General features: G+C 41.6%; 2 protein-coding genes and 1 long non-coding RNA gene across 14 annotated transcripts in view; 1 reads left to right on the top strand and 2 right to left on the bottom strand.

Moving 5' to 3' along the window:
• Window positions 1-9,805, bottom strand: part of AOX1 (aldehyde oxidase 1) — a 99,067-nt gene extending 89,262 nt beyond the window's left edge. For 2 of the 5 annotated variants that reach the window (XM_053284121.1, XM_053284125.1), the window contains exons 1-2: window positions 2,017-2,210; window positions 338-395 (exon numbers count right to left, since the gene is read on the bottom strand). In XM_053284121.1, coding sequence (XP_053140096.1) covers window positions 338-395; window positions 2,017-2,106 — 148 coding nt within the window. In that variant the 5' untranslated portion in view covers window positions 2,107-2,210. Of the gene's footprint in view, window positions 1-337; window positions 396-1,641; window positions 1,756-2,016; window positions 2,217-9,724 lie in introns of those variants that run through there. The other 3 variants (XM_053284122.1, XM_053284126.1, XM_053284124.1) reach the window with 3 other exon arrangements.
• Window positions 9,806-10,164: 359 nt separating this feature from the next.
• Window positions 10,165-23,561, bottom strand: part of SGO2 (shugoshin 2) — a 21,004-nt gene continuing 7,607 nt past the window's right edge. For 7 of the 8 annotated variants that reach the window (XM_053278932.1, XM_053278930.1, XM_053278926.1 and 4 more), the window contains exons 2-9: window positions 21,139-21,326; window positions 19,408-19,583; window positions 18,592-18,669; window positions 17,837-17,919; window positions 16,521-16,747; window positions 13,567-15,312; window positions 11,708-11,846; window positions 10,165-10,587 (exon numbers count right to left, since the gene is read on the bottom strand). In XM_053278932.1, coding sequence (XP_053134907.1) covers window positions 10,482-10,587; window positions 11,708-11,846; window positions 13,567-15,312; window positions 16,521-16,747; window positions 17,837-17,919; window positions 18,592-18,669; window positions 19,408-19,583; window positions 21,139-21,283 — 2,700 coding nt within the window. In that variant the 5' untranslated portion in view covers window positions 21,284-21,326 and the 3' untranslated portion in view covers window positions 10,165-10,481. Of the gene's footprint in view, window positions 10,588-11,707; window positions 11,847-13,566; window positions 15,313-16,520; window positions 16,748-17,836; window positions 17,920-18,591; window positions 18,670-19,407; window positions 19,584-21,138; window positions 21,327-23,174; window positions 23,316-23,561 lie in introns of all 8 variants that reach the window. The other variant, XM_053278906.1, reaches the window with a different exon arrangement.
• On the top strand, window positions 10,176-16,711 carry LOC128337781 (uncharacterized). The gene is made up of 2 exons (XR_008312433.1): window positions 10,176-10,626; window positions 13,551-16,711. It is a non-coding gene; the product is annotated as an uncharacterized LOC128337781 (long non-coding RNA).

Raw genomic sequence — 23,561 nt, 5'->3', positions numbered from 1 at the left:
GACTGGAGCTGCTTGCAGTAAGAAACATTGCTAGGTAAACCTTTACAGGTAAAGGTACAGTGTGCCTTCAAGTCGGACTCCTGGAGCCCACAGAGCCTTGTGGTTGTCTTTTGGTAGAATACAGGAGGGGTTTACCATTGCCTTCTCCCACACAATATGAGATGATGCTTTTCAGCATCTTCCTATATCACAGCTGCCCAATATAGCTGTTTCACCAGCGGGGATTCGAACCGGCAACCTCTGGCTTGATAATCAAGTCATTTCCACGCTGCGCCATTAGGTGGCTTCAGTAAACATTTATAATACCCTAAATAATAGACCCACAAGAAAAGGATATGGCTCTTCCTCAGATATGGCAGCAGCATCTGCTCAGGATCTGCCTTCTCTTCCACTATCTGCAGCAAGGAGTGAAACACAAGATGTAAGGAATCAAGCATCTTCTTCCTCCAGGCACCAGGTGATCAGGCAATGTAAGAACAGTTTTCTCTGTGACATAAATGATAAATCTTCCATAGTGGGTCAAGACAGGAATAGACTCTTTGGTTATGTCTGCATATTTGATCAGCTCAAAGGGGAGCCATTGTAAGGTACATCCTGCTCACTTTGTCTACATGGTAACACACATCTGCCCAGTTTTATTTATTTATTTATTACATTTATTACATTTATATCCCACTCTTCCTCCAAGGAGCACAGAGTAGTGTACTACATACTTGAGTTTCTCCTCACAACAACCCTGTGAAGTAGGTTAGGCTGAGAGAGAAATGACTGGCCCAGAGTCACCCAGCTAGTATCATGGCTGAATGGGGATTTGAACTCGGGTCTCCCTGGTCCTAGTCCAGCACTCCTTCAAGGAGATCCACACGGCCAAAATAAAGGGACAGAAGCAGACAAGAGAATTCCTTCAGAAGTGCTCTTGGAGCCCATTTTGTTCTAAATATTGCTCATGGGCTGGTTCAGAGGTGAATACAGAGTTTCCTACTCAGAAGCCTCACTGACTCAAGTGCAATGCAATACAGATAGCAACATAGGAAGCTGCCATATACGGAGTCAGACCATTGGTCCATCTAGCTCAGTATTGTCTACACAGATTGGCAGCGGCTTCTCCAAGGTTGCAGGCAGGAATCTCTCTCTCAGCCCTATCTTGAAGATGCCAGGCAACTTGGAACCTTCTGCATGCAGCAAGCATGCAGGTGCTCTTCCCAGTGTAGCCCCATCCCCTAAGGAGTTATATCTTACAGTGCTCACAAGTAGACCCTGCTTAGCAAAGGGGATAATTCATGCCTGCTACAAGACCAGCTCTCCTTATTTAGAAACGGGAAATTAAAACTGCAAAAGTTAAAAGTTAAGAAAATAGCAAGAGCCCTAGCGTGACACACACTAGTGATGATGTCACAGGCACAAACCAATGATACCTGTTGCAATTACCTCCACATAAAAGCAAGACTAGTGTGAACTTGTTCTGGAAACAACCTCGCCACAGTGCGGGGCAAAATGTGACAAAGGTCGCCAAGCCCGTGCTAGCGCGAGCTGCAACACAACCCCAGCAACAGGGGCCGGAGCGGAGGCTGCAGGCAACAATACACCAACATACTATATTATGTCAGAAGCCAGGATGCATGACGAAGAAGAGAGACTGACTTCTGATCATGTCGGACAGGCTGCAATTCTGTTACTTGAGAGCAACTCCTCTTGCAGTCAGTGGGATTCTCTTTTGCGTAAACATGCCCAGGAGTACGCGGCAAGCCACCGTAAATGCACACTCTCCGTGGTTTGGCAATCGCAGCTCTAATCTCCGTCGCGACGCAGAGAAAAAGATTTGTGTTTATTACAAAATAACGTAGCGCGTAGAATCCAGGAGCCTTGTTGCGGGGGGGGGGGCTGTTTGCCTCCCACTGGATCTCAAGCGGAGTCCGGATTTCCCCCTTCCTGCCACCCGGCCGTCTGCCCCTCTGGAAGAGAAGATCCTCCCTAGATCATTATGCCGCGTGCTAGGGAAGCTTGATCCTCACTTACCCTTTTGCCATTCACGTAGAAAACCAGCTCATCTGAAGCCATCCCTGCTCGCGCTTCTCCAGCCGCGGCTGCTAATGTGCTGACAGCCATTTAAGAAGTAGGAGGAGGAAGTCGGGCACCACAGAGGGACTAAATTCGGAGGGCAGCAGCAACAGGTCTTGGGAAAGGGAGGAGCTGACCGGATCCCCATTAGAGGCAGGCGACTGAAGAGGGAGGCGTGGCTTTGGCATTTCAGCGAGTCAGTCCTCCTCCTGCTGGAGGAGAGTGGTGGGCTCTCGGAGTCGGGAAGGAGAAAAGCCTTTTGAGCTCAAGTTCAAGGATCAATTAGTGTGAGAAATGAACTTTGTACATGCTTAGAGGCCATGTCCAACTTTTGCCATAGGAATAGAGGCTGGCTGGCATGGATGAATCCTTGGGTATGGGGCCTGGGAAGCAATGCAGCAGGGCTTAATTCTCAGATATAGTTGTCTTTTTGTTTTATTTATTTTTAGTATTTATTTATTTAATGTATATACCACCTGACGCTCCAGGTGGTTCACAAAGACTAACAAGGCCAGCTATTAAAACAAGGTTTTTTTAAAAAATCTACCACATTCAGAAATTACAGCAATTAAAAATATTTTTTTAATTATTTAACAGCATTTGTTTGTTTTTGTCATATTTTTATACCACCTGATATGTACATCTCTAGTTTTAAAAATTTTAAACTCAGAATTATTACTAAAACCCTGGCTAAAAAAATAGTCTTAAGGGCTCTTTTGAAGGCTGGTAAAGATGTTAAACCATAAATGTTTATAGGGAGCGCATTCCACATCCCAGGAGCAACTAAAGAGAAGGCCTGCTCTACAGTCACTGCCAGCTGATATATACAGATGGGCCGCTCTTGATTATCTGAATGTGCAGTGGGGATCATGCAGAAGAAGGTGTTCTCCCAGGTAACCCAGTCCTAAGCCATTTAGGGCTTTAAAGAGAATTACCAGCACTTTGTATTTTGCCTGGAAACCTATTGGCAGCCAATGCAGTGGCTTTAAAACAGACATAATATGGTCTCTCCGAGACACCCCAGAGATCAGTCTAGCTGCTGTATTTTGAACCAACTGAAGTTTCTGAACGACATACAAAAGCAGCCCCACATAGAGCACATTGCAGTAGTCAAGCCTAGAGGTTACCAGAGAGTGCACCACAGTTCTGAGATCACTATCCTCAAGGAACAGACTGGCCTATATCCATCACTGAAGGGTCTGGGGCAGGCATCTTAAGCAAAGGTCTCACAATTGCCTCCTTCAAACATGGAGGCATCCTGCCCTCAGTGAGGCATTTATGATGTCAACTAGACCATCTCTAACAACCTCCCTGCTAGATGTTATAAGCCACATTGGGAATGGATCCAAAGGACAAGTGATAGGCCCAACACCTCCAAGGAGTTTGTCCACATCCTCAAGAGTCTCAAATGGAAACTGATCCATTCTAATTGAACCAGAGGAGATACTGGATACTGCAGTTGACCCTGCCATAACTGTGGAGTCCAAGGCTTGAATGTGAGATATTTGATCCACACAAAAAAGGTTAAAGGCATAGTAGAATGATGAAAAATCCAGATCTACGTTCAGAGAAGAGAAAACCTGAGTCGATCCCTTCACAACTCTGAACAACTCCACGGGACATGAACTTGTGGATATAATACATGCAGAATAGAATTATGTTCTTTGCTGCACATATTGCCACAGAATAAGCCTTCAAATGGGCTTTGTGCAGTGTCTTATCGGATTCAAGTCGAGTCTTCCTCCTCTTACACTCTAGCCTTCTCCCTTGCTACTTCAGCTCCCGTAGCTGTTCAGTATACCATGGAGCTCATTTTGAAGCAGAATGGAGAAGGCACTTAGGGGCAATAATGTGTACTGCCCTGGTAAGCTCCCTATTCCAGGTTTCCACCAGGGCATCAACAGAATCACCAGCAGAACCAATCCTAAAACCCTGCAAGACCTCTTGGAATCCTATAGGATCCAACAGCCTTCTTGGGTGGACCATCCTAATAAGTCCTGCAACCCTGAAGAGGTGGTTGTGGCCATGAGACCAACCTTAACCAGATAGTGATCCATCAACGACAATAGAGACACTAGGAGTCTCCATCCACGGAACACCACCCTGATCTGAGCAAAAGACTGAATTGAGAGTGTTACCAGCAGTGTGTATTAGCCTTATGACCAATTGGGATAGGCCCATAGTTGTCATGGCTGCTATGAACTCCTGAGCCACACCAGACAAGCCAGCCCCAAAGTGAACATTGAAGTCACCCAACACTAAAAGCCTGGTCGACTCCAACACCACCTCTGCAACCAGCTCTGTCAGCTCAGTTAGGGACTCAGTTTGGCAACAGGGTGGTTGGTACACCAATAGAATCCCCAATCTATCCAGTCCTTCCACAGGCTAAAATACACACACTTGATATGGACCAGTTGTCTCACAGGGAGCCTGGTGAGATGTTATTCCGATGGATCACTGCCACTCCACCACCCCCGCCCCCTTCCCCATACCTGCTCTACCACTGAGTACCCAATAGAGAGGATAACATTCCCCCCAGCTAGCACAGCGGTCCCGATGCATGTGTGGTGGTGGTGTGGGGGGGGGGTTAAAGCAAGGCTACTATCTAACACCTTCCCTTATGTAGAGAATCAGAATGCAAGAGTGGCACTGACTTTTCTGTACTTCTACTGTGACATTATCTTTACTTACTTACTTACTTAATTTTATTTGATATACCGCCCTTCCAAACATGGCTCAGGGCAGTTTACAACAAAATTAATGCAATTAAAATCAATTAATTAAAATTTAAACTAAACCAGTTAAACAATTAAAACCATTTAAACATTAAAATTATTTAAAACCAACATTAAAATTTAAAACCATAGATCTAATTAAAAGTCTGGGTGAATAAGTGTGTCTCCAGTGCCTTTTTAAAAGTTGCCAGAGATGGCGGGGGGGGCGGGGCTCTTATTTCAACAGGGAGTGCATTCCAAAGTCCAGGGGCTGCAATGGTGAAGGCCGTTCCTGAGTAGCCGGTAAAGGAATTGGCAGCCACCACCGGTGAACCTCTCTGGATGAGCTTAACAGGCGGTGGGGCTCATGGTGAAGAAGACGTTCTCTTAAATACCCAGGGCCTAAGCTGTTTAGGACTTTCTAGATAATGACCAACACCTTGTATTTTGTCCAGAAATGTATCGGCAGCCAGTGTAGTTCTTTCAACACAGGAGTAATAATATATAATTCTCTAAGGTGTACCCGTGGCTAATCCCGTGTATGGAAGCTCTTGCAAGAGTTCATGAGCAGCCACCAGACTCCTCACAAGGAGGATGAGAGCTGGCGGTGGAGGGGCGGGAGGGAGGTTGAGGAGGAAGAGGAGGTACCTCCGTGAGTGGCTAAGCAGGCAGCGAAAACAGGGCCGGCGGCTTCCGCAAGGAGGATGAGATCTGCTGGCGGAGAGGGCGGCGATGGAGACTGGCTGAAGGGATGGGAGGAGAACTGGCTGAGCCCTGAAATGGAGGGGGAGGAAGGGAGAACTAAGGGCACACATGCTCTGCACCTGGGTCAGCTAGTTGTTATTATTAGTTGTAAGTCTGCTTATAGATCACTTGTGGATCTTAATGAAAAGCTACTAGATCAATGGTGGCTGGTGGTTCCTGGGACTGGTGGTGGTGGGGCACTAGGCAGGGCAGGTGATGGGTGGAGCCACAGGTAGTGAGAGGTGGATCCAATTGTGGGCAGCTGTGGAGGGGTAGCCAGAACTAGGCAGGTGCCTTAGTAACTGGCAAAGTGCAGATTTGTAGCCGAGCGGGATCAAAATACAAACACACAGACAAGCACACAGATCTCAGTTGCTCATCAGCAGAAATACAGAGAAATATGGAAAACATCATTTGCTTTATAGAGCTTAACAGGACTACAGTAGTGTGTAGATTTGTATCTAACATGGCAGGTTCAAACACAAGTGTGCACACAGGAAAGGAACTGTACAAGCCACAAATAAAGTACAGACCAACTACAAAAGGCTGCTTCTGTGGAGAATAAATGCATTCTAAAATCACCAGAGCAGCAGCTTTGTTTGCCTGATTATTTCAAAAATGAATACAACTACTAATAAATAACAACAAGAAGAAAGAACTCTGAGCCAGAGTGGTAGAGTGGTTAGTGTGCTGGGAAATCCAGGTTCAAATCCCCATTCAGCCATAAAAACTCACAGGGTGACTCTGGGACAGTCATTTATCTCTCAGCATAACTTTCCTCATAGGGCTATTGGGTAGATAAATGTAACCATGTGCACTAGAGATGTGCAACGATTCAGGTACAAATCGATTTGTACCCAAATCTAGCTGATTTGGGCAATTTGGATACAGAACAAATTGCCCCTGTGGTCCATTGGCTAGATCTGGGTCCAAATATAATCATGCCAGATTCGATTCGAATTGCTTCAAGATTTGGATTGCTCTTTTTATTTTCCCCAGATCTCAGACACACCATGCCATTAGGGTATCCCTATGTGTCCCTACAGCTATAGCAAATTTGGTTCAAATCAGTTAAGCAGTTCACAAGTTAGCCCACTTGCGCCTCAAAACCTTACGCATCTGCCATCTTGAATTGGTGTGGATGACATCATCACAAACTATGCCGTTGAGGTGTCCCCATGTGCCACTCACTGCAGCTATACCTCATTTGGTTTAAATTGGTTAGACAGTCCACAAATTAGCCCGCTTGCACCTCTGATTTTCATGTGGCTGCCAGCTTGAATTGGAGTGGATTACATCGTCACACACAACACTAATGAGCATCCCTATGTGTCCCAACAGCTGTAGCACATTCGGTTCAAATTGGTTAGGCGGTTCACAAGTTAGCCCACTTGTGCCTCAAAACTGTTATGCGTCTGCCATCTTGGGTGAATGACATAATCACAAACTACACCATTTAGGTTTCCCTTTGTGTCCCCTACAACTGTACCCAATTTGGCTCATATTGGTCAAGGTGTTGCAAAGTTGAGGGGAGTGGACACACATACATACACACACACACACACACACACACACGGATGGACACTCACAGAGAATGCCAGGTGACATCATAAGCCTACTGGAAAGCAGACTAATGAAGGTGTATAATGAATCCTCATAGGGAATCATAATGAGGAAAAGTTATACACTAAATAATAAAAACACTTGCAAAATAGTGACCGCACATTTTGCTCCATAACTACTCTTCTACGAGGGCTAGAGCTTAGCAGTTTTTGTTTGTTGTTGTTTTTTAATTAAAGCTGGGGGTCCATGTTTGGGTTAGGGTAGGGTGACTTTGAATCCCCATTATTTCCTATGGTGGATATATGCAAAATCAGTAAAAACTACAAGAAAAATAATTAAAAATCAAATTTCAAGGCAGTGCCCCACTGCCTTGAAATTTGGGTGATAGGTGGCACCCATGGCGACCTACCCACCACCCAAATTTGGTGCCATTAGGACCTTTATAAGTGGTCCAAATCGATCTGAATCTGAATAAAATCTAAATCGAATCTGGGGTGATTTGGGGGGACAGATTCAGACACAAAACAAATCTGGGGTGATTCAATTTGGGCACAAATTGAATAGAAAAAACCGATTTGTTCACATCCCTAATGTGCACCATTCTGTGTTATTTTGAGGAAGCACAGGCTATACATGTAAAAATAAATAAATCTATATAAGTCATGGGTAAAGCAGAGACTAGCTTCTCCACAAAAATGGAGAACAAATGCATTCTGAATACATACATAGTAGAAAGAAACCACAGATTTTTCAGTGCTGCTTGCTGCAGTTAGGAACCATCTCCTGTAACCTAGATGACACCGTGGGAAGCAAAGATGCATGGGGACACCCTCTCTCTACTCCATGCCTGCCGAACAGCTGGTTGCCACTCTCTGCCCACCTTGGGGGCCCACCACTTAGCCTGGGTGTTCATCCTAGCAAGCAGCAAGTATTTTTTGAGATATCACTTCTTGAGTCCTTGCCCAATGCTTCATAAGCCAATGTTAATCAAATACAAAGAAGAATTAGGCAAGATGAAACCTAGACCATTTCCTCAATTTTCATCATATTTGATTGCTATTTGGGAAAAAAAAAACATTTTTCAGTTGCTAAGGGTGGTTCCCGATCAAGGCTGATTTGAGTATTTTCTTTCTCAATGTAACATAGCAGTTGAAAATACTTTGGCACAAAGGAAGGGCTTTCACATGTGATGCTAAAAGGTTGCCTCCATCATTGTACCACATATACAAATGCTGGAAAAAATATGGGAGGGAAGCTGTCTGTCAGTGTAAGTTTTATATTTGTCTGATTTAAGAAAAAATCTGTTTAAGCCTCTCGTGCAGGAACAGCTCTAGGAAAACTAGTCAGGGTTAGCAAAGGGTTAGCAAAGAATGTGATTAGGGGAGTGGATTTTTTGGCTATACTTGAAATGCTTCGAGAAGTAAGGTGATTGATGAAGCTATTCTCATGAGCAGCTAGGGAAGCCCAGCCCGGTTTTCGCTGTGCATGAGAACCTCCAGGAACTGCGTGGCTCCTGGCGGCGGCGCGCCTGCTTGAGTAGCCCCCCACTTAACCCAGGTTTTGGACGTGAGTGTGCCCCAAAACCAGGTTAAGTGATTGTGTGTCTGCTGCAGTTGCTTGGCGGACACACTCGGCGGCAGGAGGCTTCTAGTAATGCTCCGCGCACTTACGTGCGCATTATCTGGACTGTTTTAATCTTTTATTGGCTTTTTATTGTTTTGTCAACTGCCCAGAGAACTTGCATTTGGGGCGGTATAGAAATGTATTAAATGAATGAATGAATAAATAAATATTAAGACTCGGGGGGGGGGGCTTGCACCCGACTCCCAGAGCGGCTGGCGAGCTACAGGCGGCCTGCAGGAGAGCTGCCGCTCGTCTGGGAGGACAATTTGCCCACCCAGGGAATGGCAAGAGATCGTCTGTTGGGAGGGTCAGGCTAACTTGCACTCCTCGCAGACCCGCCCAATGCTCTTCGCACAGATCGTGTGAAGAGCTTCAATGAGTCTCCTCCCTACCTGGCTGCACTGATTTCTGCAGCTTGTTCTGGGATAGAGGATTGATGGAATGAAGTTTCTTTGAACAGAGGCCTTTTAAAATAATTGGAGCGATAGGACCGTCAGATACTATGACTGTATTGTCTACACTTTGCTGTAAAGTTCCAGTCTGGTGGTGGACGGGGAAGTGGGAAATATTGGGGGGGGGGCGGGGGGAGGATCCAGTGCCCACCACGCCTTGGAGCCATCCCTGCTCACATGTGAAAGCATTCAAGCTAGAGGGAATTATGATCTCTCCTTCTGACCTCCTCTCTGCTCTGGGAAAACCATGCAGTTCTAACTTCCCTCACAGTAAGCCCTACTGAATCCAATGGGACTTGATTCATAAGAGAACAATCTTGCACATGCTATGCAGAGCCCAGGATTGGGCCTGAGCCTTGCAGTGCTAGCAGAAGGGACCTTCTCTTCCCTTGTTTTGCCACTAGAAGTTGGCTCCTCTCCCTGTGATGAAGCCTTGATAGCAGTCAGTGCTGCTTCTTCTTTGCAACAGGAAGTCTTTTCATGGCACATTCCCAAGGTTTTCCCAGAGCGGGGGGGGGGGGGGAAATGGAGAGGAGGTAAGAAGGAGAGACCAGAATTCCCTGTACCTACCTTAAGGCCTGTGTAGGGTAGGTTCTAAACTCCCAGTGAGGTCTTAGGAATGCTGGGAACAGCAGCAACATGTTTTCCTTTTTCCTCTTAGCAGTAGCAGCAGGCAGAGTGAAACAGCCTTGTCCTGCCCTCCTTGCCTTGGACAAGTTGCCGTGGTAGGTGTTGTATTAAGGTGTCCAGAAACAAAGGGCTCCTATAGCTGTGTAGAAATTGGAATTTCAGCTCAGGCAGCTTTGCTCATTCCTGCTTGACAAATTGCATCTACCATAATTACTTCCTTTACAGAATTCTTAAAAGATCCAGGAGCTTTGTCTTATTTGACTTTTGGTCACCCCCGATAAGATGTAATCCTTTATTTGTGTCCAGAGTAGGTTCAAACTGTTAGAACAACTGCTCCCCCCCCCGCCCTGCCGCCGAAGAATGGAAATCTCTACTCCATATTCCTCTGAAATCTTTATTATTCAGTTTAAAAAGATTTAGACTGATTTTATCCAATCTACAACATATAACTTTTAATTTAACTTTTTAAAAGATAATATGTCCTCTTGGAAATGTTTAAACTTACTAAGAAGGTTTAATAATGGAAATATTTTAAAGATGTAATTCTAGTCTTGCTCTTCTCATTAATTTTGTGTTTTTTTTAATATGGAAAAAGAGTGTAGGACAATAAACTGTAATCAATGAAACAGAGTAAGGAAGAAACAATATTGTCATAAAATGTGCTTAATAAAGCTAGTAGCTTTTCTGTATATCCTCTTTAGATTAATCTTGATTTACTCTTAAAGCTTTGCCTCTTTTTTACTTTGAAGACTGGAGAATTAAGAAATCTTGTATCAGTGAACTCATCTCCTCTTCTCAATTTGCTGTAAAACAAAAAGGATAAAATCATCAGTGGATCTGAGGTGAGAACTGCTGAGCAGTCATACAATGTACATTGTACTGATAAATGTCAACATTCACTATGTTTCTAATATTAACCATTAAAGCTGCACAGTTTGTTTATGAAACACTCTTTAAACAGGACTATTTCACATGCCAGAAGAGTATAGAATACATTTAATTCAGACCACCATCTTATGTTCAATATACGGTGGCTAGAGAGTTTAGGATTTTTTCCAAGTTCTCTGTGCCAGGTGATCTTGGAGACCTGCTGGATCTGGGGATCCTACACTGGTAAATGTCAGGGATACACAGGGTAACATTACCCTGGTGTGTCCTCACCATCAATGGTGCAGCTCTGTTGGACAGAACTGATCAGTGTTGGGGACGGAGGCGGGAAGTGCGCTTAGCCTGAATCCTAACCTCCTCAGACCATGATCTAAGACCATGATGTAAACATCTTAAGTTTGACCCTGAGATCATGTGATTCCTAAAAGGTGCACTAAGCTACTGCGTGATCAGTTGCTGAATTCTGGATTATCTGTTCACATGGCAGCTTGTTGCACTTCTATTATACAGCACATCTGCATGTGGAAGTATCAATGGGCTCAGGGCTAGTGTATGTGGGTATATACACATTGGAAGCATGTGCCAGTTTTATGCCAGGTTAACTATCCTGAAAAATCCCATGGGGTTTTCTCTTAGAAACATTTGTCTAGGTCGGAAGTGTAGCAAGGTTGGAATAGGCTCTGGGACAAAACGTGAAGATGGGCCCCTGCCCCCGTCTTCTTCAAAGAGGCACAAGAGCAAGACCAAAGAGCAAGTGGCTGCCCAGACAGGGCCCACCCCCACTCTGGGGCCCAGACATATTTGTCTGCCCCCATGTTCAGTTGTAGAGATGCCCCTGCTTTAGATCCTTTGGGGATTCTTATTTGAATGACTGCGTAATCATTTCATTATAAATATGCATTTGATAAATAACAATAATAACAGATTATGGTATTAAAATATATATCTAAATGCAATTTATGGTATAGAGTGCATTTAGAAACATATTTGAATATTGCAAAGCTAAAGGAACAAATCCATGTATTGAATACTGACCTATTTATTCTAGGTTCTTTGTAGCAAACGGTGGCTCGCCTGCGTCTAACCATGGGTGTAGAATTGCCTTCTAAATCTTCCTTTGGTTTTGGAAAGGAATATATGTGGATATTTGTTAGATCTTGCAGAGGTTTATGCCCTGAGAATACAAACTTGAATCAATAATTACAAATACTTTCTAAACCTTTAATTAACTTTTAAAAAAGCACCTATCAGTTTATGTGTTCTGGAGAGCCAGTGTGATGTAATGGATAGAGTGCCAGATGTAGGCATGGCTTCAAATCCCTGCCTGACCACAAGCCTGGGTGACCTTAGGACAGTCACCATTGATCTGTCTAACATTATGAGGATAAAATGGGGCTGGGGAACCATGTTTGTCACCCTGAGCTCTTTTAAGAAAGCATGGGATAAAAACATCATTAATTAATGCAGGAGCGCCAAACTTGGGTCCCCAGATGTTGATGGACTACCACTGTAATCCTTCCTAGCCACAATGGCCTTCTTCCCCAACCTATTCAGAAATGCAACTGGTGGCACGGAATCAGTATGTGTGGTTATTGGAACATAGAAAGCTGCTTTATACCAAAACCGTTGGTCCATCTTACTCAGTATTGTCTGCACTGACTGCCAGCGGCTCCAAGGTTTCAGGCAGGAGTCTTTCTCCCCTCCATCTGGAAAAGCCAGGGATTCAACCTGAGACCTTCTGCATACAAAGCAGATGGCCCATACCCAGCATTCAGGGCTGATTTACAGTCTGCAGTATGTGGAGATATGTATCTGTAAACATGCAATGCATTTGTACTAGGGAGCTGCAGCCAGTCACATCTTAGTGCATGTCCCAATGTGTCTCTCTTAACACTTTACAATATTTACTATGGCAAAACCTGCTACTATATGTGATACTCATTGCAAATACATGGTAAGTATAAAATGGGAGGAGAGCTGGTCTTGTGGTAGCAAGCATGAATTGTCCCCTTTGCTAAGCAGGATCTGCCCTGGTTGCATTTGAATGGGAGACTACATGTGAGCACTGTAAGATATTCTCCTTAGGGGATGAAGCTGCTCTGGGAAGAGCATCTGCATGCTTGCATGCAGGAGGTTCCAAGTTCCCTCCCTGGCAGCTTCTTCAAGATAGCGCTGAGATAAACGTCTGCCTGCAACCTTGGAGAAGCTGCTGCCAGTCTGTGTAGACAATACTGAGCTAGATGGACTCATTGTCTGACTTGGTATATGGAAGCTTCCTATGTTCCTAAAATCCTAGGAAGACATCCATATTCGTCTGTTGCAGCAAAACCAAAAGTCTTGTGACATCTTAAAGACTAACAGGTTTATGATAAGCTTTAATTGGCTAGAGTTCACATCATCACATGCATTCAGATCCTGAGCTGGCAGATATATAGCCATAGAGAAAGAAATTGGAAACAGCTGAGCCAAGAGGTCATGGAATGCTAGAGATAAATCTGCTACATTTCTCTGCAGTGCTTAAATGTTTCTGGACTCCAGTGAACAAATAAACAGCATCTTATACCAGAAACTCTTTAACTGTTACTGTTCTACATGATTCCAGTTACCACCCAGAGCATATCTCATGATAAATCATCTCCAGTAAAGCCCTACAATTCAGCCACATCTCTTCCAGTTTCTTGGACAGGGGCTCACACCTCAAGGATTTACATCACACATTCTTAAAATTATCCAGGGAAACCCATCCAATGAAGCGAAAAACAAAATTAACAAAGCCAGAGTGGGATCCAATGCCTTTTCTATATTTGATGGATATAATTTAGTTTAGGGAGGGTCTCTGGCCTTTGGGTAAGAATGAATTGTTCCATCTCTAACCTAGGAAGGGCTACACATACCGGAATCTGGAATTGATGTTCTAGTGTAGGAATCTTCACAAGTAATGTCCACTTCCCCGGTAAGAGCATGCTCATTTGTTTCATGGTATGTTATTGGCAAGGTTTCAGGGCTCTTCAGTATTGGGATGTTTTGGGGAATTTTATGGAACCCTATAGGTGTTTCAGTAATGCTAGAAATAACTTTTTCTTTGTTTTTATCTTCATCACTTGAACGAACAACATAGGTCTTTCTGCTTAGCTTTGTTGTAGATTCTTCCCTTTTATTGAAAGTGTTAACACAAAACTCAGTCTCCTTTAGGGAGCACAAAGGTGTAAAATTCTGAATATTAGAAATTCTTTGCATATTTTCAACTCTCTTATGGGTAATATCATTAAATAGAACGTTTTCATGTACTTCTTGTTTCTCTGAAGTTTTTTTCTGCTTAAGAGAGTCTGGATATATAATATATGTTTTCCGGCTAGCTTTTGCAAAAATTCGCCTTGTATCTCCCTGTGAAAATTCTTCCTTGATTTGTTTTGTGTTTGGAACACCTGAAGCATTAGTAGATCTCGCTGCTGTTCCACAACTGCAATTAACTTCTCTGTTGTTATACTCCATTTTTATATTTGTCTTTGGGTCTTGTTTTGTCTGGCAATCAGGTCTGCATTCCTTTGATCCAAGTCTTCTCAGATTCCTTCTGGCATGCTTCTCATTTTCTATTCCACAGTCATTTTGTTTGTTCATTTTGGAAGCATTACGATAGGTAACCTTTTTCACTATCTGTTTGGTGGTCACATTTATATCTAATAAATCCTGCTTTGAAGCCATTACATCAGAGGTGTGGCTTTCTGCAGATGACAAGTTTTCAATACAAACACTTTCTAATGGCTTCTTACTGCTGTCTTGTTCTGGGGACTGGTTGTTTGAACTGTCTGCTGTTTCAGAAATAATATCTTTCCTTTCCCCCTTTTGTAAAACATTAGTGGTTTGCTGACTCTTTAGGTCTACATGTTTTACTGCGTGCATCTGTCTGCTATTCTTGTTGTTATTAATGGAATTTTCTCCAACATCATTGGTGCTGTTCACTTCAATTGCCTGAGTAGCTCTTCTTTGAAACAACTTTTTCCCTTGCTTTTGAAATTTTTGAGATGTAGTAGTGTGGATGTTTTTAATCTTTCCACTACTTGGAACATTTTCATTATGTATTTTAGGCTTATTGTGATCTTTTTCTTTAATATGTTTTTCTGTATTGGGATATCTAACCTTTCTCAAATTTGCTGAAACTTTATCAGCTTTGACTAGATCAGCACTTCCATCTTTTCTTTTTGATGTAATTGTGAGTATCTCACCTAGTTCACTAGCAGTCAACTCCATTTCAGTATCATACACCGTTTCTTCTGGCTTTTGATCATTCATAAAATGTGTTTTATCTGTGTGAGCAGGCCCATTACAAGGTTGCTGAGATGACTCTGTGTGTGAAACACTGTTTGGGCCTGTCTGATGTCCTATCTCATTATTAGTGTGGGTTTTGGCGTTGTTATAATGTAACATGCTGTTTTGATTTCCTTTTTTATCAAAGTCATTTACAATAGGTTGAACATTTGATGTATAAGACATTGCTTGTTTCTTCCTTTCAGTCACATAGCCATGGCTTGGCAATGGACTACTGTTATGCGCTCTTGGATGCCTTTCAAGTATAGAAGATGCATTATCCACATCCAGCATAAAGATACTACTGGAAATCTGCTCTATGCATGACTGATTTTCTGAAAACAAAACAAAATCAGGAAAATTACCATTCATTTTTAAAAATATATTGTTAGGGAGTATTGAAGACTGCTTTCACTGGATCATAACTGGATCATAAAGTTCCAGTTAGTGGACCTTAACAGAAATACTGACATTGCTATGATATGTCTTATATATCTTGTTATTTCTTTCAGTGTTAGATATTTCAGTGTTCTATATTTTCAGTCTTGATATTTCTTTCAGTGTTCCTGTCATATAACTGTCCTCAAAGTGGTATCCAAATTTTGCCCGCTGCCATAAACACATAGGCTCGCATACTGACTTACATCATGTGTGTGTAAGAACATTTTGCCCTTGCAAAAAGAAGGGGTGTTTTTCACTGAACCCCATTTCTCTCTGCAACCTTCAAGTATATATTTTAATGGAGCGTGGGGAGGGGAGCAGGAGGAAGGGGGGTGGGGTTGGTGAAAATTGCCCCTTTCCCCTTGTGTGGGTTAAAACATTCTGAGATGCACATTACATTAGCCAGTATGTGAGCATAATCTGCAATATATGTTAACATTGTTAAGTGTAAGGTACTGAAAGAACTGTACTAAAAGACACTGTCCCAAGAGAAAGGCAGAAGAGGTGCCCAGGCCAGACAGCTCTTGCCATCAGCCCCTACAGAGAACAGTACTGAAAGGTCTGTGCATCCAGAGGGTAAGGCAAGAAAGGAAGCAGTCAGATCAAGGAGCTCTTGTCCCCAGCTCCTAAAAGGGTTATCAATGGCTTGAGACAACACTACTTTTTCAACCTTCCTGCAGGGGTAATTGGAAACAGGTTTTGCTTTTCTATACATTTATTACAGTCATACTTATGTGCTGAGAACAGATGTAACAGGTTTTGGCAATCTTTTGCATCACTGATTCAAATGACCAATTTTGAATTTGCTAGTGTAGTTTCCCTCAAAAGTTACTGTATACTATTAAGTTGCAACAGATCAAGTTTCTATCTAATCAACTACAGTGCTTTAAATGTGTGAAAGCACCTAAGTTGTTTAATTGTTTAGTATATAGTTGAAAATATAACTGAAGAATAAATTTGGTGTAATTGAATTATTTATGTCTGTACAGAATGGTAGTGTGTGCAACATTTTTCTTTTCTTATTCTATAGGGACTCCTGCATTTTACATCTGGCTGCTAAAAAATTAATCTCAGAAAAATAAATACCATAAATACAGCATACCTTTTGAAAATGTATTTGTGACCAATACTGTTTCTATTTTATTTGTGTCACTTGATTTTGGCATATTTTCCTCAGATACTAAAACTTCAATATTGATTTGATCTGCTTCAATTTCCTTTGATAATACAGGCATCTGTTTTAAAAGAGTATCTCTTTTACATACAAAGGTGTTATTCTGTTGTTTTCTATCTTGCCCTGTAAGAAAAGGGCTATGTTGTCGAATAGATCTGAAAGAAAAATTATTATGAAAGAAAGAGCTGAGTCCTAATCCTTAATAATGTAAGCTGCTTTTAGCTCAATATGTTTTCTTAACTGCACTGTCGCAGTGTGTGTGCGTGTGTATAAAACCTATTCTCAAGTACAAAATAGATTTTGAGGTCATCCACACAGTCAAAAGCTGTGTTCTACCTGGGTTTGGGAGCAGTGTGTGCTCACAATTTTTGGTTATGAAGAAGCAAGACAGGAGGAAATGCTGGGTAGAAGTGATTGTGTGGAAGCAAGGTAGGAGGAAAACCTAGGTAGCTTTTCCTCCTATCTTGCTTCCACACAATCATTTCTAACCAGCATTTAGCAATAGCAATAGCACTTACATTTATATACCGCTCTATAGCCAGAGCTCTCTAAGCGGTTTACAATGATTTAGCATATTGCCCCCGACATTCTGGGTACTCATTTTACCGACCTCAGAAGGATGGAAGGCTGAGTCAACCTTGAGCCCCTGGTCAGGATTGAACTTGTAACCTTCTGGTTACAGGGCGGCAGTTTTACCACTGCTCCACCAGGGGCTATTTCCTCCTATCTTGCTTCCACACAACCAAAAATTGGGAGCACACACAGCTCCCAAACCTGGGTAGAACACACTTTTTGATTATGTTAATGACCTCTGAGAATGGAATCCATTGGTATAAACTGTAAACTTTTCAATAAAAAGTCAACACAAGTGGCAGACCAGAAAGAATAAAACTATCTTGTATATTTTGTCAACAAAAGCTGTAATCCTACACACAGGTTACTTCATTCTGATTGACTTCATTGGGGTTTAAGCAGTCAAAGTGTGCACTGTATTGTAGCCAAAAGCCACCATGTATGCATCTGTCACCATGATTAATTAAGCATGTTAATTATGTAAGGATGAAGAATACCATTACTTTTTTTAAAAGTACAAAATTAAATTCAAAAGCAGTCATCATTGGAAACCTGTTGGCTTTGCAGCATGTTGGATTACAGCCCTGATCTATAAAACCTTTTGGCACATTTTTAATGGGAGTTTCAAAGTCTGATTTCTATCTAGTATAGTAAATAAATTCAAGTATTACCGAACTGGGTGGTCAGAAATCACAGTCTGATGACCGGCACTGTTGCACAGATCGCCTTCCAATGCAAGAGGTTTTTTAATAGGCTGTTGAAAAGTAGTGGGGGGGAGATATTTTAAAGTGTATTTATCTATTTAAAAGCCTGGACAAATTTAGGACGATTTAAGGGGAAATTAATTAATGAGCACATTTTGTAATGCAAAGCATAAGCAGAACAGCTATCAACTAGGCAATATGTATGAAGCATAAATATACACATGTACAGACCAAGATAATATCTACTCACAAAATGTAATTTTTTTATAAAAGTTGACATATTTTGCACAGACTAAGCAACATTTATAAAATGTCCATTATGAATTTAAAAAATACTTTCATATACACCCTTCCTTAATTTTGTTTACAGGGTATCATTTTATTACTACAGAAGGAGCAACTATTTTGTACAGCAATATAATGTAATATGAAGTTAATGGATATACGACATTATATTATATTATCACATATCAACAACACTGTGCAGGACTTTCACTGTCTTGCTTCACCAAAATGTATCTTGTCCTCAGACCTATATTTTGAACAGGCCTCAGAGTAATTTGAAAGCTAAATTCTGAAAATCCAAAGCAAAATTAATATTGGTCAGGTCACCAAATGACTATATTTATAGTTAATGGCAATACAATTTAAAAAAATGAACACATAGTAGCCATCCTCCCTTCAGACGATGATATAATGGTGATCACATAGCAGAAACATACCTCAGAAAAAGTGCTCACTTCAATTGCAGTTAAAAGGTTATTGTTCAAGAATGCTTCTATTTCTTTGAGGGTTTTATTCTGTTTATTAAAAATACAAACAAAACTTCATAATGCAATAATGGTGCACAATGCCTCCTATATCACTGAAAAGTTACGCATTAAATAGGTGGTCTAAGTAAAAACACTACTATTTAATGCAATCAAGAGTCAAAACACTGCCCCTGCCCTGTGTAGTTTCGTTAGAAAATTGGCAGTAGCACCTTCCCGCTGCTTAAGAAGGGGATAGTCTCTAGTATTCCCCTCCCTGTTCCCTCCTTCTAGGCAAAATGTAGAGCCTGCTTGGTATGATTATCAGTTGTGTAAGAGGGCTATTCGTATACAGCCCTGATTACTATGTTCACACACAGCTGGAGTGGAACCAAGAAGCAAATGTAAAAAAGATTTCTGCCTAATCTAAAAAGAGAGATCTGTGCATACTGCCAATGCAGAGTTGCATCTGGATGTTAAATTATCCACAAATTATTGTGTTAATGTAGTAGATCCCATAGAACTGGCTCTGTTCATTTTTTGGAGCTGATGGATATAGATAGATAGATAGATAACCCATTCTGGGCCCATGCACACTAGCTGCTGTATGTGACTGGAGCTCAGTCATGGTCACTGCATTGATTCTATGTAGATATATTTTTAAAGGAGAACAGATTACATTCCCATGCTTTGTATTTTCACAAATAGATTATTAGTGAATACTGATAATAGAAAATACTAATAGATTATTAGCTTCCATAATGAGTATGAGTCTTTTTTAGCATGTACCAGTGAATTTAGTTTTTGGCGAAGACAGACATTCTGCAAGTGCAGCTCATCCACTTCTTTCTGTAGTAAGAGCTTTTCATTTTTCAGCCTCCGAGAATTTTCTTTCTCCAAACTGAGGGCTAAGGCCAGTGCCTTATTATTATGTTTCAGAGAAGTCTTAAAAAGTGAAGAGTTGCCTACATGAAACAAAATTTGATTTTTTAAAACCAGCGTATATGACAATTCGTTCATCTGTATCCACATACAATGAATTCAGGGAGAGAGTTTGGACAAGGAGAAGATATAAGTTTTTGTTCATCAAAAATGACCTGTAATATGTGGGGAGGATATGATGATGATGATGATTAGTATTACATTTATATCCCGCTCTTCCTCCAAGGAGCCCAGAGCGGTGTACTACATACTTGAGTTTCTCTTTCACAACAACCCTGTGAAGTAGGTTAGGCTGAGAGAGAAGTGACTGGCCCAGAGACCCAGCTAGTTTTATGGCTGAATGGGGATTTGAACTCGGGTCTCCCCAGTCCTAGTCCAGCACTCTAACCACTACACCACGCTGGCTCTCAATGTATATATCAATGTATCATGTACTCTCTTCTCACCATATCTTCTGATTTTTAGAACTAATTTCTCACAGTGTACCAATGAAATGAATAAAGAGCTAAGACAGCACACAATACAAACTATTCTTGTTTCACCATTAAAAATGATGTGATGTGTTAATGTGCTGAGAGGACATTGTGCTCAGAGACAACATAACTTGGTTTCTAATCATGAGTAGACCCCCGACCGGGAGGCTGCGGTCAACCTCCTGGGCTCGGGGGTCTCTCCAGGATGCCCTGCATGCCCGCGTGTGGGGCATCCTGGAACTTCCAGGGGCCGCACATCCCCCAATCCCTGCAGCCCCCGCCAGCTCTGTGACTGAGCCAGCAGTCGTGTGGGCAGCCGATCCGGCCACCCAGGGCTGCCTTTTGATTGTCTGCGTGGAGAGCGGGCTAAACCCACTCTCCCCACAGACCCGGAAGAAGCTTTTCTCACCGATCATGAGAAGAGCTTCAGTGTGTTCACCGACCACCTTGGAGATTTAATTTCTAGATACTGGGGTGGGAGCTGAATCCTGAAGAATGACAACTCTAGCAACTCAAATGGGGAAAAATATTGCCAAAGGGGCAAAAAAGGGACAAAAGAGCAACGGTGTTTTCATCATAGCTAAGCTAGAGATGGTGTATACTAAGTAGTCAATAGAAGCTAAATTGGGTAGTACTACCTAGCACAGGAAGTCACATAATCACCCAAACTTATTCCCAGCTTCAGATATTAGAAGGCCATTTTCCTCCTGATCTTAAAACCCATCTTCTAGACAGCTAAAATCAGTATTCTCCAAAATACACAAAAATAATAGTAACTATGTGGGTCCATTAGAAAAACCAAAGCAGGGTAACACCTTTGTTAGGATCAATTAGAATACTGGGATTTAATGTTAGAGGTTACATCATGCCCTCCAACCACTAAGTAATATTACCCAACTTGGTTTGTATTGATGCTTTACCTAGAGCACCGCCTACAGTTGTATAATTTGGAATGCAGATATATTATGGGCAATTGGCTCATTGCCCTTTTTGTATGAACCTAGTTTTGCAGCTAAATCCCACCAGGATAAAAAAAATCTATTAATCTAGAAGCATTTATTTGTGTGTGTATGACAGACATTCTCAATATTTTATTTATACTCACTTATTATTTTAGTTTTTATTTTAGATGCAAGAGAACTATTCAGCTTTGCAATTTTTAGAGCTCCATTCTTCTTCTCCCTCACACGTCTTTTAATATCTCCAAAGGTGAAAAGTGAAGATGCTTCAGAAATTACATTGCTTTCCATGTTAAAGAGTTTGATTTATAATCCCGTAGAAGCCTAAGGAATACTACAAAGAAAGAAATATTAAAGTTTGTGTTTTCTTGGATATTTTTAGTGACATAGTTAAGGTATTTATTATTCAGACTTCAGGTGTATTCTTGCATTTAAATGCAATTCAGTCATGCAAAAACCTTTGGTTGAAGATGACAGTTAAGATGCTTTCAGTTTTCACTTGGGCTAATTCTCCCAAGAAAACCACATGGCTCTGTGGTCTCCAGCATGATCTCCCCCACCTCCCCACTGCAAAAAAGCATGGAAATTATGAATTAAAGTGCCCATCTTAAATTCCGTGTCATATATGGTCAGCTGTAAAGCCTTTGTACAATATGGTATATTTAATTTTGGCTTTACAAATGAGGTTGCAATTTCCATGCACCCATACTTTCCCATAGTCTTTCAACTGGACATTGGGCTGGGGTGTTATGCATCCAGGCAACAGGCAACAGGTGCATCTTCCCCAATCACTTCCGAGATATCCCCCTGATGAATTTCTGCCTGATGTATCTCTACAAGGCACAGTGCTTCCTGGAAATGTCACCTATTTATTTATTTAATTTATTTATTGTTACATTTTTATATGCCTTTCATTAAAATAATCTCAAGGCTGTTTACAAAACATTTAAAACATCCAACTGTAATTTTTTAATAACCTGCATTGTAATCCTTAAATAACCAGGATTGAAACCAGGCAGTTTCAGTCCTGGAAAGTTGTCCAAATTGACATTATTGTGATCAATAAACTGCTTACAAAATAATCTGATAGTCATGTAAGTCCTCAAACCACAAGCGTGCATTGCCCAATTTTGGACGTGAAACATTTTGTAACCCCTTAAGTCACATTTTTTCAGAAATAAATAATTAAATGACATTAGTAGATTCCGTTACAGTGGCAGTGTGATCCCCTTTCGTGACTTTCAGCAGTTGTTACAGCACTGAAAGAGAAAGCAATAATAAGCAGATAATATATGTTCCCTACAAATAGGGTTGCCATAATCTGGCTTGCCAAATTTGGGTGCCTAATTTGCATATTATGTAAATTGGTTTGGAAATAAGTTTGCATATGCAAATTAGCAGCTGCACTTTCTAGCTGATTTGTAATTGCTCTGGATATCTACCAACAATAGTTGGGGAAGATATCTTTGCCTGACTATTTTCCTTGAAGTATTAATAGCAGCAATAGAACGAAAAAATGCACAGCTTTTAAATTAAGGCTGCAATTATGTACACACTTTTTTGAGAGAAGATCTTATTGAAACCAACAGTACTTACTTGTAAGTAGGCATACATTAAATGTAAAACCAAGAAAGTCCTTAAACATTACAATACACAGCCTGGTAGGCAGGGCCGGATTAACATAGTAGCAAATGTAGCATTTGTTACGGGCCCCGCGTTTTCTAGGGCCCCGCACGCCTGGCTTGAACGTCTGTCCCTTCTTTTGCTCTCTATTTGGTGTTCTCTGCTGACTCTCCTCATTGCCTGCTGCTGCCCATTCTCTCGCCTTGCTCGAGGGCATTTAAGCAAGGTCTTCCTGGCACCATGGTGTTGATTGGGTTATCTATTATGTTAAGCAGCACCGGGAGGGAGCATTAAGAACAACAATAGGAACAGATAGCTTGCAAAGGGGTCTCAAAGATAACTTAATTGCCAGGGAGTTGGTCTTTATTCGTTTAAACTGTAAAAGTTTTAAAAAACATATACAGAGAGAATAAAAGAAATAAAAGCAGTTTAGAGTAAAAAACAACCAACTATTAATGCCCGGGTGGAAGAAAGGAAGCTAAGGAAGATGCTAGTTGAATGTTGCCAGCGTTTTCCGACTGACTGGGAGAGGGTAAAGATAAACAATGAGAACGTGTACCTTTAAGAGGAAAAAGAAAGCCGGAAGTAACTCAGATGCACGGCCTCAAAGTTTAGTGGATCAATTGAGGAGAGCTTGAAAGAAGATTATATTATGGTCTTGTTGAGTAAGGTCACTTATATCCTCCTTTAGTATCTAGTGCTGCTGGGAGGGAATTTGTGATCATTGCTTTTCAAGGAACTGCCAAATTTAAGGTGAGCTCCTTTCCTCTCCTCTAGAACTGAAATAACTACTGCTGCGTTGCCAACTTCATTAGCTTTACATTGGGATGCCCGTTGAAATTGTCCAAAGATAAACGGAGGCTGCAAACCTAAACACACTTACTAAAGAGTAAGGCTCATTGAGTTCAGTGGGACTTACTTCTGAGTAAACATGCTTAGGGTTGCA

The sequence above is a fragment of the Hemicordylus capensis genome, chromosome 1 (assembly GCF_027244095.1).
Source record: "Hemicordylus capensis ecotype Gifberg chromosome 1, rHemCap1.1.pri, whole genome shotgun sequence".
NCBI classification, from domain to species: Eukaryota; Metazoa; Chordata; class Lepidosauria; order Squamata; family Cordylidae; genus Hemicordylus; species Hemicordylus capensis.
Note: the sequence above shows the minus strand (reverse complement) of the source record. Positions and strands in the feature narration are given on the sequence as shown.